The following is a 21,249-nucleotide window of genomic DNA, read 5'->3' as shown; positions in this document are numbered from 1 at the left end:
GTATAGTAAGGCATAAAAACGTAAAAAAAATGTCATATTATAGTAAAGTATAAAAATTTCAAAAAAAGGTCTCAGTATAGTAAGGCAATACACAAAATAGTATAGTAAGACATTAAAATGTCAAAAAAACGTCATAGTATAGTAAGGCAAAAAAATGTCGAAAAAAGTCATAGTATAGTAAGGCAATACACAACATAGTATAGTAAGACATTAAAATTTAAGAAAAACGTCATAGTATAGTAAGGCATAAAAACGTAAAAAAAAATGTCATATTATAGTAAAGTATAAAAATTTCAAAAAAAGGTCATAGTATAGTAAGGCAATACACAAAATAGTATGGTAAGACATTAAAATGTCAAAAAAACGTCATAGTATAGTAAGGCAAAAAAATGTCAAAAAACGTCATAGTATAATAAGGCATGAAAACATAAAAAAAATGTCATAGAATTGTAAGGTGTATAAAAATTAAAAAAAAAAAGGTCATAGTATAGTAAAGCAATACACAACATAGTATAGTAAGACATTAAAATTTTAAAAAAACGTCATAGTATAGTAAGGCATAAAAACGTAAAAAAAATGTCATAGAATTGTAAGGTGTATAAAAATTTTTAAAAAAAAAGGTCATAGTATAGTAAAGCAATACACAACATAGTATAGTAAGACATTAAAATTTAAAAAAAACGTCATAGTATAGTAAGGCATAAAAACGTAAAAAAAATGTCATATTATAGTAAAGTATAAAAATTTCAAAAAAAGGTCTCAGTATAGTAAGGCAATACACAAAATAGTATAGTAAGACATTAAAATGTCAAAAAAACGTCATAGTATAGTAAGGCAAAAAAATGTCAAAAAACGTCATAGTATAGTAAGGCATAAAAAATTCAAAAAATGTCATAGTATAGTAAAGTATAAAAATTTCAAAAAAACGTCATAGTATAGTAAGGCAATAAAATGTCAAAAAATGTCATAGTATAGTAAAGTATAAAAATTTCAAAAAAACGTCATAGTATAGTAAGGCAAAAAAATGTCAAAAAACGTCATAGTATAGTAAGGCATAAAAACATAAAAAAATGTCATAGAATTGTAAGGTGTATAAAAACATAAAAAAAAACGTCATAGCATAATAAGGCATAAAAACGTTGAAAAACGTCATAGCATAGTAAGGCATAAAAACGTTGAAAAACGTCATAGTATAGTAAGGCATGAAAACATAAAAAAATGTCATAGAATTGTAAGGTGTATAAAAAATTTTTAAAAAAGTCATAGTATAGTAAGGCAATACACAACATAGTATAGTAAAAACGTCGAAAAACATCATAGCATAGTAAGGCATAAAAATATAAAAAACATCAGAGTACATTAAAGCATTAAAATTTCAAAAAAACGTCATTGTATAGTAAGGCATAGAAACGTAAAAAAAATGTCATATTATAGTAAAGTATAAAAATTTCAAAAAAAGGTCTCAGTATAGTAAGGCAATACACAAAATAGTATAGTAAGACATTAAAATGTCAAAAAAACGTCATAGTATAGTAAGGCAAAAAAATGTCAAAAAACGTCATAGTATAGTAAGGCATAAAAAATTCAAAAAATGTCATAGTATAGTAAAGTATAAAAATTTTAAAAAAACGTCATAGTATAGTAAAGTATAAAAATTTTAAAAAAACGTCATAGTATAGTAAAGTATAAAAATTTTAAAAAAACGTCATAGTATAGTAAAGTATAAAAATTTTAAAAAAACGTCATAGTATAGTAAAGTATAAAAATTTTAAAAAAACGTCATAGTATAGTAAAGTATAAAAATTTTAAAAAAACGTCATAGTATAGTAAAGTATAAAAATTTTAAAAAAACGTCATAGTATAGTAAAGTATAAAAATTTTAAAAAAACGTCATAGTATAGTAAGGCAATACACAACATAGTATAGTAAAAACGTCGAAAAACATCATAGCATAGTAAGGCATAAAAACGTTGAAAAACGTCATAGTATAGTAAGGCATGAAAACATAAAAAAATGTCATAGAATTGTAAGGTGTATAAAAAATTTTTAAAAAAGTCATAGTATAGTAAGGCAATACACAACATAGTATAGTAAAAACGTCGAAAAACATCATAGCATAGTAAGGCATAAAAATATAAAAAACATCAGAGTACATTAAAGCATTAAAATTTCAAAAAAACGTCATTGTATAGTAAGGCATAGAAACGTAAAAAAAATGTCATATTATAGTAAAGTATAAAAATTTCAAAAAAAGGTCTCAGTATAGTAAGGCAATACACAAAATAGTATAGTAAGACATTAAAATGTCAAAAAAACGTCATAGTATAGTAAGGCAAAAAAATGTCAAAAAACGTCATAGTATAGTAAGGCATAAAAAATTCAAAAAATGTCATAGTATAGTAAAGTATAAAAATTTCAAAAAAACGTCATAGTAGAGTAAGGCATAAAACGTCATAAGGCATAAAATCATCAATAAATGTCATAGAATTGTAAGGTGTACAAAAACATAAAAAAAGTCATAGTATAGTAAGGCATAAAAACGTGAAAAAAACCTCATAGTATAGTAAAGCAAAAAAAACGTCAAAAAATGTCATATTATAGTAAGGCATTGAACATCATAGTATAGTAAGGCATTCAAATTTCAAAAAAAATGTCGTAGTATAGTAAGGCATAAAAACATCAATAAATGTCATAGAATTGTAAGGCATATAAACGCATAAAAAAAGTCAAGAAACGTCATAGTATAGTAAGGCATAAAAATGTGAAAAAATGTCATAGTATAGTAAAGCATTAAAATTTCAAAAAAACGTCATAATATGGTAAGGCATTAAAATTTCAAAAAACGTCATAGTATAGTAAGGCATAAAAACGTCTAAAAAACGTCATATTATAGTAAGGCATAAAAATGTCAAAAAATGTCATAGTATAGTAAGACATAAAAATTTCAAAAAAAGTCATAGTAGAGTAAGGCATAAAACGTCATAAGGCATAAAATCATCAATAAATGTCATAGAATTGTAAGGTGTACAAAAACATTTAAAAAAAACGTCATAGCATAATAAGGCATAAAAACGTCAAAAAACGTCACAGTATAGTAAGGCATAAAAACGTCAAAAAAAGTCATAGTATAGTAAGGCATAAAAATTTCAAAAAAACATCATCGTATAGTAAAGCAAAAAAATGTCAAAAAATGTCATAGTATAGCAAGGCATAAAAATTTCAAAAAACGTCATAGTATAGTAAGGCATAAAAATTTTAAAAAACGTCATAGTATAGTAAGGCATTAAAATTTCAAAAAACATCATAGTATAGTAAGGCATAAAAACATCAATAAATGTCATAGAATTGGAAGGCATATAAAAGCATAAAAAAAAACGTGCTCTACTTGTGTTATGTAGGGCCAATTATGTAGATTTTACTCTTCAACACAGGATCATGAACATGTGATGATTCTCTCATATTTACAGCTAACGCTAAATGTTCAGACTGACTGCTCATGTACATGAAAATATCACACTACATGACAGCACAGAAAGATGTGGCGAAACTTATCAGGGTCATGTAGTGGTTAGTAAGACCATCTTAAAATAGCGTTAAATGTCAGAGACCTAACGTAAATAAGCACACCAAGCACATATTTTCATCACAGTTAGGATTTATTTCATTTAACATTTCACATTACAAATATTTAAAAAATTATGCATACTGTTATAAATAGTTGGCTGCAAACAATTAAATAACATTAGATTTTTCTTTTTTGTTTCACTAGCACTTTTACAGAGCAACTCCTAGAAATATGGACATATCCGTATTACATAACTTAATTAGAAAGGAAAATACAAAAATAGGAACTGAGTGAGTGAAATAACAATACAAATTAAGGTGATATCTTAAGTAAAAAAATGCTATTAAAATATCATAGTAGGCTATAGTAAGGCATAAAAATTTCAAAAAATTTGATAGTAAAGAAAGGCATAAGAATGTCATAGCACAATAAGGCATAAAACATCATAGTATAGTTAGGCATAAAAATTTCAAAAAACGTCATAGCATAATAAGACATAAATCATCATAGTATAGTAAGGCATAAAAACTTCAATAAATGTCATGAATTTGTAAGGCGTATAGAAACATCAAAAAAACATTATAGTATAGTAAGACATAAAAACGTCAAAAAACTTTGTGGTAAAGAAAGGCATAAAAATGTCAAACTACGTCATAGCATAATAAGACATAAACCATCGTAGTATAGTAAGGCATCAAATGTCATAGTATAGTAAAGCATAAAAATGTCAAAAACATCATGGTATAGTGAGGCATAAAAACGTCAATAAATGTCATAGAATTGTAAGGCGTATAAACATAAATAAAACATCATAGTATAGTAAGGTATAAAAATGTCAAAAAAAGACAATAAATGTCATAGAATTGTAATCATAAAATGCCATAGTATAGTAAGTAATCAAAACATCATAGTATAGTAAGGCATAAAAAGAGACCAACTTATCACCAGCTGAAAATCACTGACCTCTAGGTGTTCAACTTCTCACTGTGTTGTGTTGATGTAGAAGTGTACCACAGGGAGTGGCAGTACACTGTGACATCATTGTCAGGACGATTTACAGACTACACTTCTAACCACACCCAGCAATGAAACACCACCTTTCAGCCTATTGCTAAGTTACTCTCATGAGTAAAAACCTGCTTCAAAGCCAGTTTTAAAGAAGTAGTGATTGTTGGAGGCTCCAGCTTTAACCTGCTCCACTTGTGTTATGTAGGGCCAAATATGTAGATTTTACTCTTCAACACAGGATCATGAACATGTGATGATTCTCTCACATTTACAGCCAATGCTAAATGTTCAGACTGACTGCTAATGTATATGAAAATATCACACTACAAGACAGCACAGAAAGATGTGGCGAAACTTATCAGGGTCAGGTAGCAGTTAGTAAGACCATCTTAAAACAGCATTAAATGTCAGAAACTTAACGTAAATAAGCACACCAAGCACATATTTTCATCACAGTTAGGATTTATTTCATTTAACATTTCACATTACAAATATTTAAAAAATTATGCATACTGTTATAAATAGTTGGCTGCAAACAATTAAATAACATTAGATTTTTCTTTTTTGTTTCACTAGCACTTTTACAGAGCAACTCCTAGAAATATGGACATATCCGTATTACATAACTTAATTAGAAAGGAAAATACAAAAATAGGAACTTATAAAGTGAAATGACAATAAAAATTAAGGTGATATCTTAAGTAAAAAAATGCTATTAATAAATACAACAACCTTCCCATACACAGTTAAAAACTATTGAAATCTTGCCATTAAGTAACATCATTAAACAGACAAATATTTAAATATTTATTTTCCTTCAGAAAATGTGAACCATATATTGTGGAGCACAATATAGCAATTAGTAAAAACTAGACACTTTAACATATTAAAAGCTTCACCTCAAAAATATAACAAAAATCTGATCAAAATTATAAAAATCAATTATACATTCCAATTAAAAATATACCAATAAACAGCTAAATACATTGTTGACCTAATAATTACAATGCAATCAATCACAGTAGCTTAAAATAAACAAAATAAGCAAATGAGCACAAAACCTTTAATGTTTTAAAAATAACTTCAATTATTTATATTAGTACAAATAGTTTGATTTCTTTTCTTTTTTACAAACACCAGCATGAAAAGGATTACAATAACAGTAGAAAATGACTGTGAAAAACATATTAACATCTTCTTTAATTAAATGTCTGCAATTAAAAATGGCATTAAAGAATTACATTGCAAAGAGTCTTTATCTGGAAAAAGGTTCAAAAGAAGTATTGCACATAACAACTTGAAGTTAACTTGCAACATTTACCACATTCAAGTCTTTAAGCTCCCCTTCCTCCAGATAGGTCTATATAAGATCACCTCGACAGACAGCGGGGATGAGTTCTCAAGTCTTTTAAACAGTGTTCTATAAGGATGCTCAAAGTCATGCACTGCCAAATCGATTTTAAGTTAGATTCTGTCTTGTTTCTCGTCTTATCTCTCTGTCATGTGCATCCTGCAGAGGTCTGCGAATGGGGAAGCAAGGAGATCAACACATGTGGAGGGGATGTGGGGAGGAGGGTGAGGTGAGGTGAGAGTGGGTTTGGGGGGTGTCCTTATAACAACTTAATAGTTGAGAAACATTTGGTGCACACCACAACAATTAATTTTAATAGCTAATTCATGTACTTGTCATTTTCTCTTTTTTGTCATGCATGCTAAGGATTACAATAGGTGCTAGTTGGCAAGTTCAAGAATATATATATACTTTTTTTTTTTCAAATATTAAAATATCTAAACACCAAACATCCATTCTTGTGATACGAGATTCAGCGTTAAGCGTGAACCAAATTTTGCATTCTCCTTATAATAAGTTATGCTCCATCTATGGAGAGGAAACCAAGACAGAAGTTACCATTTCCAACTAGTATAGCCATGTTTAGAGACATTAACATCAATTTCAAATTACAACTTGTTTATTTTTTTCTCTCGCCATGCTGTAATTGACCAGATTGACTGGAAACATCTAGTGTACGAAAAGCTAAGACCAAGAGAGCAATACACTTTGGTCTCTCCTCTGCAGATCTGAAGTCGCATCAACACAAGTGCGCACTTAGTTGTAAAGATTCCTCAGCACTGAAATGTATAAAAAGCATAATTGAAAATAATATATATTGAAATCACTCAACTTTTTTTCTTAAAATGAACATTTCCATATATGCAGATCTCTCAGTAACAAAAGTACAAAAGCTACCTTTCACAATGTGAAAAATTGAGGTATTGCAAAAAGGAGTTTCCCCATTTGTGAAAAATGTGCCTAAAATGACTGTTGGAAAAAGAAAAAATATTTAGAAAAGTAGTGCATAATAAATGTTTATATGTGCATGACAAAATAATTTAGCTAGAAAACACTGTACCAAAAATCAGCAGGCCATGTATAAAATAATCTTTTTTTTTTCATCTCATTTAACAGCAAATTCTTCACAAAGTGTTTTAACTTCTAAAATGCTCACCCACCACACCCACAAAACTAATGTCCAGGGTGCAAAACTGGTGCAAACGACACCATGCCGATATGAGGATTCTCACTAGTGTGTATAATCAAGTTTCTGTACTAACTCCCTGACATATTTAAATGCTCGGCTAGTAGGATGCCACTGAGTGACCTAAAACGTCAAACAAATGTGAGGATTAGTTTTACTTTCGCTGTGTTGATGTGCACTTTATGTTTTCCCAAACACACAGACCTATTTGAAATTAAAAAAAACTAGTGCCAGCGTGCACCTCCATTTTGGGCTACGGAGAGTGTGAGGCCTTGTGTGTGTGTGTGTGTTGTGTGTTGTGTGTTGTGTGTGTGTGTGTGTGTGTGTGTGTGTGTGTGTCTGCGAGCCCTGTTGTTTTTCCACTGGTGTTCTAATGGGTTTTGACTGCAATACATATAAATATCATCAAGGCCAATCTTTGGTTCGCTGGAGTCCATCAGGGCTTGACAGTTAAGTAAAACTGGGTATAAGTGACAGATTCTTGAAAAAATATATATGAAAAAAACATCCTTGAGGAAATGAAAAAAGAAAATAAGAATAAAAACCTAGACAAGAAATGAGCTACAGTATGACCCACTACTGCACAGCCATCTTTGGTTCCCAAAAGCCACTGGGTACAACCGACTGGACCTGCAATCTAGTTATCAAGAGCAAACTGCATGTGGGTCACAAGTGTGTAGTAGTAGAGCACACTGCAGAGACTATCTTCATTTATGCTTCAAAAACACTGGATGCTGAGTTGGATTAACTTGGCAGGAGAAAGGATAGAGGGTTCGCCGACAGGGCAGATCCCTCCATGACTCAAATGTGTGCTGACGATTCGGAAATCAGATAAACTTTAAATTGCTTCTTTAATTAAATGTCGCTGACTGTTGGATGCAAAGTAGTACTTTTTCATTAAAGACTTGGGAGAATTGCACAAATGCATTTAAAAAAAAAAAAAACGAACAAAGACAGGCAACTCCCGTTTGGCGGTAGCCCCTGTGAAAACTGCAATAAAGGCTGCCCACGCAACCAGCCTTCTCTCGAGGAGTTACTTTAGCCTCAGTCCTGAAAGATCTGTATCCAAGCTCCGCTGTGTGCAGACACAGAAAGTGGGTTTTGATCTGTGAATGAGGCCCTACCCTCTGTTAGCTGCTAGCTTAGCAGCAGGGGCCACAGGCAGACATGAGGAGGGGGGGAGTGGGGCTGGATTTATCTCTTTAGCAGTAAGCCTGTCTGTCTCTCCTGTAGCCTCCCTACGCCATACATTCCCCTAATACACTGTATACTGTACGATGCTCTGCTCTGTCCTTAGCACAACCCTGGGTTTGATTACAAAAATAAGGAGGTGATGAAGCAAGTGAGTACAAAACTGTACCAGTCACATCAGACACTGCCTGTTACATCACTTCCCTTTGATTACACTTCTAAGGAAAGGAGAACAGCAGCAGGTGATGATGGTTTCTTTCTTGCTTTCTTTCTTTTTTTTTTTTAACCTGTATTCGGCACATTAGCAGCTGAGTTTGAGGTATTAGTTTTTGCATGTCAAAATGGAGATCAAAACCCAAATATGTGTTGCTAAAATTTTGTTGTGATTTTCAAGTAACATCAAAATATTTGTATGGTCTTGGAAATCATAAAAAAAAAGAGAGGTTAAAAAATTTTGATCTGGGAGGAAAAAAAGAATCCATTTCTTTCTGCAGTGGGCCCTTTCTGTTCGTCAAAGTTAATTAAGATTCAGCTTTGGTTAACAACTAAGGGTCTCATATAGCGTATCTGCACTCTTTGAATTGGAAATAAGTGCACTCTTCTTTAGCAACACCTTTTTCAATTCACATTTGCTCTGGAGCCTCTTGTATCAATAAACTTAATCACACCTCTCAGAAAGAAATAGCCAATGAGATACTGTTTCAACAGCATTTGCTCTGGAGACTCGATACAAAACAAAAAGCAAACAGCTCTGCTACAAAACAAGTCCGTCAAATGCCAAATTAACATTATTTGTTTTGGGGCCTCTTGTATCAAAATTAAAATCAAATACATTGTTTAGAAAAATATGCCAATTGAATAGCAGAGTACCATATCACACCTCAAACTTTCCTATATATGTATTTTTTGAGAACTAATAAAAATATTTCAAAAATCAAACGCATAAATAAAATTATGTTACACATCTTTTTTCCTTGCTGGACATATTTGGATATAATTCCAGTTTTTCTTTTCTATCTTCAAAATATAGATATATATTAACTTAACAAAATGAGAAAAAGGTTCGGTGAAATTAGAGCAAAAAGGAACCAGCAACAGAAAAGTGCATTTATTTGTACAATGATTTGCGACTCCTGCACTACCTGCCCTCCTGCTCCCCTGTTGCCTCTCCCTCTCTGTCTTCTGCTCAGTTCCAGCGGAAGGAGATGTGACGGGGTCGGTCGCCTCCCTCCTTCACCAGGGGTTTGTGAAACTCTCGTCCGGCGCGCGAGTGGATGGCCGCCCAGCAGTACTCGCAGTAGTACTGCAGACAGGTGACGTTGGCGCAGAAGAACGGTGCAAACTTGCCGCCGCAGCGAGTTCCCTGGCACTCATCGCACAGCTGGTCATCCAGCACGTATGGCTTCACTTCCACCTGCAATCAGAGGTGGGAATGATTTCATCAGCAATGTTATTTTCTTTATGAATCCTGTTTCTGTATCCCCCACTTCTTAGTATAAGTATATGATTTCTTTTTGGTGGACTACAACATAGAAAACTAATGGTAAGAATTCAATTCATTATAAAATAACCACAACATAGCTGAAGAGATTTTCATAACAGTTGGGCAAATGATGAAATTTGTGGATTTCAAACTCACTTTCAAGATCATACTGAATTTCAAAACACCTTTTACTTGCTTTTTCAACTGTTCAGTGATGAAGAGTTCTGCTATTAGCAAGTGAATGTCACCAAGGCACCCAGTCTACAAAATTTGCACACCAATTATGCAAATGAGAAAGCTGCAAACTTATATCATGAAAATACTTCTACACAAAATATTTCTGTTGGATTTCTGCTGAAATTAACTTGTTCCCTCACGTCTATTGTGCAAATGTGAATATTATTTGTGTCGATTACAAGCCACCGTAGGCTCTGCGGCAGACCTGCAGATATTACTTTAATTCCTTGGCTGCTGACAGGAGTGGGTGGTAAGACATTGTTAGGCTTAGCTCACAAGTGCATTTGCATCACCCAAGTGTACACTGTGTGTGTGTGTGTGTGTGTGTGTGTGTGTGTGTGTGTGTGTGTGTGTGTGTGTGTGTGTGTGTGTGTGTGTGTGTGTGTGTGTGTGAGACTGTAAGGTCATTACATACAGCAAACTGGTGAGACTGAGTAGTAGTGGCGCGCACAGACCTTTTTTCACACACTTTCACATTTGGACATACAAACAAGAAATGTATTTTAATGACGGATAAATTCAATTCAGCAGCTTCAGTGGTGTAGGTATTGTGCATGCTGGTTCACTGTCATCAATTAAAGAGAATGGAGGCATCATTAATGTCAATAGTTACACCTTTGCTCTCCCTATGTCTGCTGTGAAAATGGCCCAGAACAGGTTGTTGCAGAACAAGTTGAAGCTAACAGCCAAAAGATAGCTTTTTATTTTCCTGCAGTGGTCTCCTGGAATAATCTGCCTTACATCTCTCTGTAACTTCAGCACTGTTCTCATTGACCGTCCTGCATCTGCGTCTTTTAACTGAATCTTTGTTAATCATGTCCCACTAACGACCATGTCTGTTCCTGTAAGTTTACTTCTCATTGTAACTGTTAACAGAGCAGTGTTAAAAATAAGCATGTACGCTCATCCAGCCTGCCCTGCACTGCAGAAGACGAAAGATTCAGTAAAAATAAATAAGAACGAAGACGGATTAAATTCTTAAAGTCATTTGAGAGAAATAGAGCAGGAAGTGAGCTGTGGGGAGATAAATGAAGAAAGACAGGGACCAAGAGCGTAGGCCGAAAAAACACCGAGCTCTCTATTCTTTCAGCTCACCCGTTTATCGATTTCTCCATGCTGCAGCTGTACAAAGCGAGCACTGATAGCAGCAATGTAGCTCTGCTGATTAGAGAAGGCGACACGCCCCGCTCCCTTGGGGTACTTCAGCTCAGGGTCTGTGTCAATGCCAGCGTAGCAAACTCCACCGTACAGGCGGTCCATGATCATGGCCAGCTCCACTGCAGAGGGGAGAAAGAGACGCATTGAATGAGCTGAGCAACATATTTACAAAAACAAGTCTGACACACAGAGACGTGAACATAATGACAAACCCTCTTGCAAAGTTGAACAACACACACACACACACACACACACACACACACACACACACACACACACACACACGCCTAGTACTCATGTCTTTGTAGACAGTGAACACAAACACTGTAAGCTGATGTGGGTTGTTTGATGCAAATATGAGGGCAGTGCCCTGTGGACAGCTGCTAAAATGGCTGCATTAAATCCCAACAAGTTTATTTGCAGTCTTTATTGTGTTATTCTTAACTGCTGTTAACAAATATTCATGGGGCAGGGGGGAGGAAGTGACTCTAAAATGAACAGTTTAGCTTTACTTATTAAAAACAAGTTAAATGGCAGGTTTTTTTTTCCCAATATGTAGATTTTTTACAAGTAAATTTAGACCCAGATATTGCACAGGGTCATAAATCATTTAATGCACCACAGGGCCTCATGACCTTGGTCATGACCATATATGTAGCACAGCAACCAGAAGAGCAGCAAACTTGAGCACGAACTACTCATGATGTTGGTATAAGGATAAAAAGGAATTTAATATTCAACACAGCACAGCGTGCCTCAGAGCACTTCCTGTTAGGACCAGTTTAGGTCAGCACCTCTTTTAGCTCTACCCTCCAGCAGACCTAATGCTTATTATGAACACAAGCTGATCACACCGCAGTGTCTTGTAGAGAAAAGATTTCTGCCAACAGCTGGCACTTCAAATAATGGGAAGAAATAAAGCAGAAGTGAAGTGAAGGGGCAACTTAGCTTATTTGTGGCTTACAGTATAAACATAGGCACAAATATAAAATGCAGAGTATTTAAAAAGAGATGTACTGAAAAGGTGACTGAACATAAGGAAAACAAAAACAATAGTGGGAACATTTTGAAGGCCTTTGATAAATGATTCAGCCTGTATGCACAGTATATACTTCAAATGTAAATGTTGTCAGTACAAACACATTTGTTGATAATTCACCTGGTGGAGAAAGTGTCTTATGTACAAAAAAACAAAAAAACAACATATAAATGAGGGATACCTGCACGGAGTGGACGAGGGACACCTCCCACAAAGATGGTTTTCCTCGGGTCCAGAGGCTGAGATCCATCCATCACAAAATCGCTGTCGTTCAGGTTCCACGGGCGGATCTGGACCTGTCACACACAAAACCTACAGGTTTCAGCTCTAGTAATAAACTAAAGTCACTAAAGTCAAGTCAAAGTCATAACCACACATTTCACAGAGTTCAGTGGAAACAGCAATAGATGTGTGCAGGCAGGGGTGTTTGTGTGCGGGTTTCCACTGACCGGCTTGTCTTTGATGGTGGGGCTAGACACACAGAGGTACAGCTTGCCGTCCTCCTCGATGCAGGCATCAATCAAAGCCTGCACTGAGCTCTCATCCTGGAACAGCAGGAAGGCATAGCCTGCACAAAATACAGCAGGGTTATTCCTGCCACTGGGGACTCGAAGAACTGACAAAGAATCATGTTGGAATTTAGTGCTCTGATTACTGAGACTCAATGTTTGATCGTGACATACTGCATTCACAGCAGGGGGCCATAAGCTTTTACAAACAGACAAACAGTCCAGACATGGTTAACAAATGCTTCAGATAACAGCCTGAAGACAAAGACCAGACAGCACGGATGCATACATGTTGATAGAGGGAGCACATCATCAAACATATCTGCCTTTCTTTAATGCAGACAGATGTTCTGTCAATTTTACACCAGAAACACAGACAGACAGACACAGTATGGCACAATATGAAGAACCTCGGATGACAATTTCTCATACCTTTGGGGGGGAAATAGGATTTGCTCTCAGCTTTGTGAGGCCAGTCCACAAACAGGTGTCCAAAACGCCGGAAACTGGCTGTTATCTCATCTGAAATAAAGCAGATTTACAGGTTTATACTCAGTGTGCAGTAGGATGCTTAACATGTTTTCAGGTGTAATTTTAAGATAAAAGTTTAAATCATGACAGACGCTGACTCAAATGGCAGAGAAATGATATCATTTTGACTGTAATTCAACTACTGTACCTTCATCTATATCTGGGGGCAGTCCTCCGACAAAGACCTTGCGTGAGTAGCGTTCGACGCGCTCTCCGTTCTGGTGTGGAAAGCAGTGTGGAGATCCCAGGCCCGCAAGACCCTGATCGCCACGTTCGTCATCGGGGAAACCATCCTCCATAGGGAAGAGAGAGGAGTGGCCTGAGATGGAAAGAAGGAGAGCAGGAGCGGTTTATTTCCTGAGGAGAGAACTAGGAGTAAAAATAGAGGTGGGGTCCATGTTGTCATGGTAACACTAGAGCAGTAATGACAACTGTATTTTATAACACTTTTTGTCACCTGGCTGGTGATGGGTGGAAGGGGAAGAGATAAAGAATTTCTTTTAGATTTGTATTGATCTGACATCATTTATTTGTATGTTTGTAGGATGTAATGCACCTTACTGAGGATGCTTTAAAACATACAGCATTTCATCTATTTCCCTGAGCGCGTGTGTGGCTTAAATACCATCTGGTGAGAAGAAAATATGGTAAATATTTCTATAACTCTTCAGCATCTGCAAATGTGTTCAGAAGCCTGCAAATATTATGAACATGCTGCTGTCTGGGGGAAAAAAACACACGGAGGAGTGAAGAGTAACAAAGGAGAAACAAATATAGACGTAATCATGAAAGTCCAGTCAAATGGTTATAAGATATTTCCAGTGTAGTCTAGCATGTAGCAAGTATAAATTACCATTTGAAAGTACTATTAGAGTCATATCCAAAGTAATTGGACTGGATGAAAAACAAAAAGTAAGAAGAGAACAGAATGTCACGTTATGTGTTATTTTGAGTAGATTCTTAATTAGGTGACGTGCCTCACGCGCAACCAGCAACTGTAAAGTCTGTGGAGAAGTGAAGAAACGCAGCAGTGAGTGAGTCTAAATAGTTTCACAGTGGACTGGGCATGTGTGTGTTATAGAGGTTAAGCCCTCCCGCCCTGAGCTGCTTTATAAAGATTTATGCAAGGGAGTTAGCCTCAGATTACAGTATGTGATGTGCGCGAGCTCGTACGAGTGTCTGTGCCTGGCCATGTGTCCGTGCCTCTGTTGTGCTGCGTGTAAATCACATACTACACTTTGTTTGCCTCATTAACTTTCAGCTAAATGTGACACCGGCAACTTGTACTGTCTGACTTAACAATGTTGTAACGTGTGTGTGTGGAAATGAGACAATGCAAGCAGATTCGAGCATAATGAGGGACACACACACTAAAAGGATGAAAGAAGCATAAGATCACTTCACAAGCTCGTAGCGAGGCTCGGCATTTAGACGATCATGCAGACAAACATGTCACTTCACTGTACAGATAAAAAGCATGGGGGCGTTCAAAACTTATATGAGCTTATGAACAACAACCCAACACCACCATAACCAATAAAATCATAATATAACAGTTTAACATGACAAAATCAGTCAAAATATTGAGATACACAGTTTAATTTATGCTGAAAAAGTGACATAATATATCCATGATTATATGTTACCTCGTCTCCTGCTATAATTCCTGGCTGCATGTGGAGTAAGGACAAATCAAAGGAGAGGATGATTATTAAAAGATGCATAATACACTACACTAACAGAAGTGCCAGGTGGTCTATAACAATGGGGGGATGTTAAATTGCCTCCCAGCCTGTCCTTTATTTTATTAATCAGCTGTGAATCATAATGAGTCTGCGGAACTGTCAACATGTTCTTTTAGTGACACCAGAGTATCAAGTTAAAGTACAGTTTCTGTTTTTTTAATATGGGAAAGTGTGTGGGCGGACATTTCAGTGAATTACTTACAGATTGATCATGTCACACACAAGGATTTTGTCTCAATGCGTTTCACAAAAAGGTTGAGAATGTGTGGCACATTACAAGGTGCTCACTTGCCACCTGGCTATTTATACAGCACTTACAAAGTGAAGTTGAAGAGTGTTTCAATGTGAAGAGACACAGAGAAGGCAAAGGACATATCAGTATGACAGAAAGCTCAGCAAAACTAACAACAAATAATAATAATTCCTAAAGCAATAATTCAACACAGACGCTAGGATAAGAACATTAGACAAGGCAACTGAGAACCAAAGTGAATATAAAAATGTTTTCTGAAGAGTTTCGAAAACTGATGCTTTGACTTTGCTGACCTGAGTTTCCAAGCAGGCCATTCTGAACCCTGGTAACCTTGACAGAAATAGCACAGTAACCTTAACTCTACTCGGAAAATAAGAAATAGTCATGAGGCTCCCTGCTCAGTTCCTAACCCACAGTAAGCAGCCTTCTCAAGGAGAGAACAGATGACAGCAAAGAAGCTTTTGTAACTTTTTTTTTTTTTTTTTTTAAATAATCCTTCTGGAAATAAGTAGAGTAGTGCAGTAACCTTTATGTGTAGGAGAATTGTGAAAGTTTTTTCTTATTCCTGTTTCTATGATGCCGATGACATTATCAAAATGCCTCAGTTCCACTACAGAAATATCCCTTCACTGTTAAAAGCCTTGATGTAGCTGCAGATAAAATTTCAGTAGTCAAGGCAAATGATATGAAATCATTTATAATTTTCTCTGAATCAAATAAATTTAGCATTTTACTGGTTTTTGTATTGCCACTTTACAGATTAACCCTGACTAGAGCAGCTTCATAAACGCAGATAACAACTGAGGCTTTAGTCCAACTCTCGAGTTCCTCAAGACAGGCTTAGTGTGATGAATTTGAGAGCCAAGGTCACATTTGTGGGCCCCTGCGGAGGAAATGCAAAAAAGTGCGGTGAGCACAGAAACGCGCTCAGGGCCAATCGCAAGGACAACAGCTTCGTTGGAATTTAATTGCAAAAATAACTAGGTAGTGAATGGTGACTGACTAAACAGCTGTGCAACTTCTCTAGTTCACTCAGCTTGACTAAAAACTACAAATGTGTGTCATCATATGAAGGGAAGGAGCAGAGAAAGAGGAAATAACCTTGAGGCAAAACACAGGTAGTCAGGCACAGTAGTACGACAGTCAGATAGTCTAGTAAACACGCTGCTTCAGTGAACCAAGGCACTTCTCTGCAAAGCATCAAATGAACATTAGAACTGAACAAGAACCATGATAACAGCAGATACAGTCACTAAAATTCAAGCTTCCCCAGTCGCAGAGATTTAGTTCAATTCTGTTGCTGAGACCACTGCAGATGAAGGACCAGTACGGACAACTATGGGGGGCCTGAAGTGACAACCCAGCAGTTGGCATTATGTGTTTCTGGATATGGCCAGTCATGTCTCAACACGTGATTCCTTGTGCTTATGGTAAAAGTTCAGCTCTAATGTCTAAATCTAAACCCAGTGCATCTGTGACAGCGAGCGGTTACCATTGCAGACTCCATTGTTTGCCGTGTAAACACGATAGCAGCCCTGTGGCAGCAGTGTCACCAAGGAGAGAGAGGAGCAGCTGCCCTCATCACGTACTGTACGTAGTTGAGGGTACAAATGAATTCAGTTGTGTCAGGCTGTGTTAGCTGGATGCCGCCTTAAAAACGGATGTTTCACATTAAAAAAAAAAAATCTCTTGAAAAATTTGATCAATCTTAAGAACACATTTGACAGCAAGTAGGGTGGGAACAATGTGTCTTTTACAAGAGGGTATTACAAACCACACCTTGGCTGTACATTTTCCATGCAGGAATAATCAAAGAAGTCTTTTTTGTTTTGTTTTCTTCATGCAGAAATCCACTTCCTTTTTCTGCCTTAAAACATGTCTATCACTCATCTAACATGTCCATTAGCCCACAATGCAGTTTAGTGTTATATGTGTACACACTCTTTTTACTATCTCTAATGCTAACATTTTTTCTTTGCACAGAGCTGAAGTGAAATCATTTAAAATGCGGACACTGGAGAGACTGAAGCATCGAACCAGCTAAAAGTATAAGAACATGGAGAGGATGAAGAAGTGGCCAGAGCACACAAGCAATAATCCTCAGTTCCCTCAGTGGACTTTCCAACCCAGATGGACATTAACTCTGGGGGGGAAGGTCAAAGAGAGCTAGCAAGAGAGAGAGGAGAGAGAGAGAGAGAGACAGAGACAGGAAAGCAGATTGAAAGAGAGCGCAGAGGGCTATAAAAAGATGTGCATGTATGCGTGTGTGAGGGAGAGAGAGAGAGAAAATAGATTGGAAGAGATGGAGAAACAAGCTGATAAAAAGCTGTGTGGGGGTGAGAGAAAATGAGAGTAAGTGAGAGAGATCAAGAGAATGGGGAGTATGCAATCTGTGTATCTGCTTATGGGACAAAAAGAGGGGGGGGGGTTGAGAGAGAGAGACAGAGAGAGAGAGAGAAAGAGAGGGAGAGAGAGAGAGAGAGAGAGAGAGAGAGAGAGAAGTGGTGTTCAACCTCTATCCGCTGGCACCATCTGTTTCAGGGCTTGATGACAGCTCCTGACCATGTGATCTCACCATGTGACCCGGCAATCTTGTGAAGAAACTACTGGCCTCTCCTGTTTGACATCCTGGCCCAAGACCAGAAGGCAAAAGCTACAACAACACAATTATACAGTGATAAAGGGAATGAGAGTGGGCAAGGGCAAGGTAGAGGCAGCTGAATATTAAACTGCTGTTGTGGAAACTGCAGCACATGTCAAAGGGATTTGCCAATTTTTTTTTTTTTTAACAACTGTTCCACCATTCCAGACAGCCAGAGTTATTTATATATAATTTTAAAAGGCATTGACAGTACCTGGAGTCAAAGGCAGCAGATTGAATTCAAAAGTAGAAAACAAAGCACAATATAGCCTCACGTTTTGAATCAAAAACCCTGTAATGAAGGGTATCACAGCAGCCCAGAGGTCGGAGACGCATACCATGTAAGTGCAACATCCCTGGTTTGAATCCAGCAGGAGACCTTTGTTGCATGTCACCCCTACAGCATTTCTTGTCTGCTTCTCTACTGTTTCTGTCAAATGAAAGTAAAATGCCCCCCCCACCCCAAAAAAAACAAAAAAACAAGAAAATCCTGAAAAAGACCTTAAATCTAAACCTCAAATATAAAACCCCTGAAACCAGAATAACAGGACATTAACAGGACAAGGTTTTAGTACACATACAGCAAGTCCCATCCTGAGGCCACCTTTCTTTCTCGCTCTATCCCTAAATCCATCCCCCCACCCTCCAAAATCCACCCACTTATTTTCTGGCATCGAAAACCCCTACATCCTCTCCCTTATCTACTCATCCTCTTTCATTCCTCTCTTCATTCATGTATTTGTTTAAGGGACAACGCAATATCAGCAGCCAGATGAAAGGGAGGGACCCAACAGAAGTTACAAAACTAGGTGAAAGGTCATCACTGAAGATGCTTGTTGGTTAAAACTACTTTTAAGTGGAGAGGTGTGGAAATGGCATTTTTATTTCATGTTGACATTACAAATCAGAGGAGCATAGAGGAGAGACACATCTTTTTTTAAATTGGATTCTATCCCAGGCAAGCAAGGTGACACAGGGCTCCAAAGTCACCAGACTCAAAAGTCGCATTTGCTTAGCATCACTCCAACTATCTCGACCTACTGTACTCAGTGTCACCTTCACAGAGAAAAACTGTGTTAAAAAATTGGGTGAATCATACTATGTCCATTTGGGTGGGGAAAAAGTGACATGATTTTTCCCGAGGGAGCATGTTTTTAGTTCAGGAATGATAAAAAAAAAAACATCAAAATTATTAATCATTTATTTGATTAATTAATTTTTTTATTTTTTACCTTTTGTTTAGCCTGTCAGGTGGGTGCATGTTTTCAGATTAATGAGCAATTTTAATTCATGTAGAACACCAACTCCATTTAAAAAGTAATATCTTCTTGTGAAACGAATGACTGCTTGACATTTAATCAAATTATGTTTTCAAGGCATTCTGATCATTTTTAATTGAATTTGTCAAAATAATCATCTATTTCATTTTGTGCACAAACTCCTTGTGATTTATGATTAAAATGTCTAATCTGTAATGTTAGTGCACGTGGGTAGGCTACTATACGTACCATTGAGGGGCAGAGGGTTGTCCCCGCCTGGATGGGGGAACCCAAGACGACCTGCATGGGGAGACACAGAGCAGAAACATTTAACATGATGGGGCCTACATATGACTACATGCGATAGATGGAGGGAAAAACTGTTTTAAAGTCGTGTCTGTCGTGTCTTTTTACGAATGGACAGAACAACTTTTTATGTTGAATCCTTATTCTATGCAAAAATCTGTTTCAGTGAGTGAGACATGCAAATACATGGAGAGTCTCTATGCTGCTGACAGCATAACCTCCAGAAAATATCCCACATGACTTTTTTGTTTTTTTTTTTCAGCTCTGCACACAGTGTAGGACATACTCCTTATAAAAGTTTATGTGTTTAGTTTTAAATAGCTGCCTTACACAGAGGTATGTATTAAAAGTTTGGTGAAAGTGCTAATGCAGAATAGGTTTTGGCTGTGACGGCTATGAGTACACTGTGTTGTTTCCACATCAATCTCATTAGAGACTACATCTGTGGGACACCAACAATCTCTCTCCCTCTCATCCACCTCCATTTTCCCAATGTGCGCCTCTCTCTCCTTCCCTGAGCCTCATGTCATACATTTTACATTGAGCCAATTGCCAGGCCCGTCTCGAACACACACACGCACACCCACACAAGTACATGTTATGATGCCAAACAAGCTTCAAAGTTATGCAAGGCCCGCTTGCTGCAGAGGGATAATGAGATAAAAGAGCTGAAATAGTACAACCATTGTTGTATGGGTACGGACCGCCCTGTGATTGGTGCATTCCAATGCCTCAGTCACATGGAAATCTGCTGGCCCCTCCCCCACACCTCGCCTATTGAGCCCCACAGTACTCAGTAGATGTGGTGCATGAAACAGAACTGGGACTCACAGACCACAGAAACCAGGGCGGACCACCCGTGGCTTCAAGAGCTACTATACAACAGATTTCCATACATTCAAACACATTCATCACGGTCGGGACGCTATCGGCTTCAAAATACAACTCTGTCAGTAAAATGTTTGGTTTAATCAAGATAAAACCATATTACACAGACAAGGACAATTCTTCCAGACAACACTACCGAATTCACCAGTTTATCTCCTCCTGTAATTTAGTTTAGTAATCTGTGCTGTTAGGTGCACCACCCAAAATCAAAGTCCATTTGAGCAGAACGTGTCATATTGGATTTAAAGAGCCTTTAATAGTCTCTGTGGAACAAGTGCACAGGCACGTAAGCTCATCCCATCCCTGTGCTCCTGCAGGGTTGTGTGTGCCCTCTCTGTGAACCTTATTTGCATCCCACTGCCTGCTGGCTGCATACATGTATAGTACAGTAACAGTTAAAGAACATGCATGCACAAGTTGTGTGTGTGTGTGTGTGTGTGTGTGTGTGTGGTGGCTGAACAGAGGGATCCTTTCTGTCAGTCAGGACAATGCTGGAAGCGATTCAAAGCCACTTCTACTGTAGACATTTTGTCTCGCCTGTTCCCTTGCTTCATCGCTCTCACTTTGTTCAATATGTTCCGCTGGAATGAGAAATTTCTGCTCTGCCTATGTGTATCTAAATGTGCTTCCGAAATCACACTGTCTGTGTTTATTACATTTGTGAGCGCATGCATGTATGTGTGTCACAGAGAGCAGGAGAGAGGGAGAATCAGTTGGCCTGGAGAAGAGTCAGCACTCAAAGAAAATGTGCTGTAATTATGTTTTTCTTTTTACTTTGCTGTGAGGGAAAAGGGAAGGACTTACTGAAGGCACTGCTACAGCACACAGCTAAGTCTGACAAGAATTATGAAAATAAGGAATAAATAGCAAAATATTTTATAGCAGGCCGAGGGCTACAG

The 21,249-nt window shown here is 37.0% G+C and overlaps 1 protein-coding gene across 2 annotated transcripts in view; it reads right to left on the bottom strand.

Moving 5' to 3' along the window:
• Window positions 1-6,314: 6,314 nt before the first annotated feature.
• The window catches only part of LOC111217078 (cytoplasmic polyadenylation element-binding protein 4-like), a 31,219-nt gene continuing 16,284 nt past the window's right edge, over window positions 6,315-21,249 (bottom strand). For both annotated transcript variants that reach the window (XM_022738775.1, XM_022738776.1), the window contains exons 4-10: window positions 19,406-19,456; window positions 13,407-13,577; window positions 13,160-13,249; window positions 12,668-12,786; window positions 12,400-12,514; window positions 11,117-11,298; window positions 6,315-9,715 (exon numbers count right to left, since the gene is read on the bottom strand). In XM_022738775.1, coding sequence (XP_022594496.1) covers window positions 9,488-9,715; window positions 11,117-11,298; window positions 12,400-12,514; window positions 12,668-12,786; window positions 13,160-13,249; window positions 13,407-13,577; window positions 19,406-19,456 — 956 coding nt within the window. In that variant the 3' untranslated portion in view covers window positions 6,315-9,487. The remainder of the gene's footprint in view (window positions 9,716-11,116; window positions 11,299-12,399; window positions 12,515-12,667; window positions 12,787-13,159; window positions 13,250-13,406; window positions 13,578-19,405; window positions 19,457-21,249) is intronic.

This window comes from Seriola dumerili, unplaced genomic scaffold (assembly GCF_002260705.1).
Source record: "Seriola dumerili isolate Sdu_G_001 unplaced genomic scaffold, Sdu_1.0 BDQW01000040.1, whole genome shotgun sequence".
Lineage (NCBI taxonomy): Eukaryota > Metazoa > Chordata > Actinopteri > Carangiformes > Carangidae > Seriola > Seriola dumerili.
Note: the sequence above shows the minus strand (reverse complement) of the source record. Positions and strands in the feature narration are given on the sequence as shown.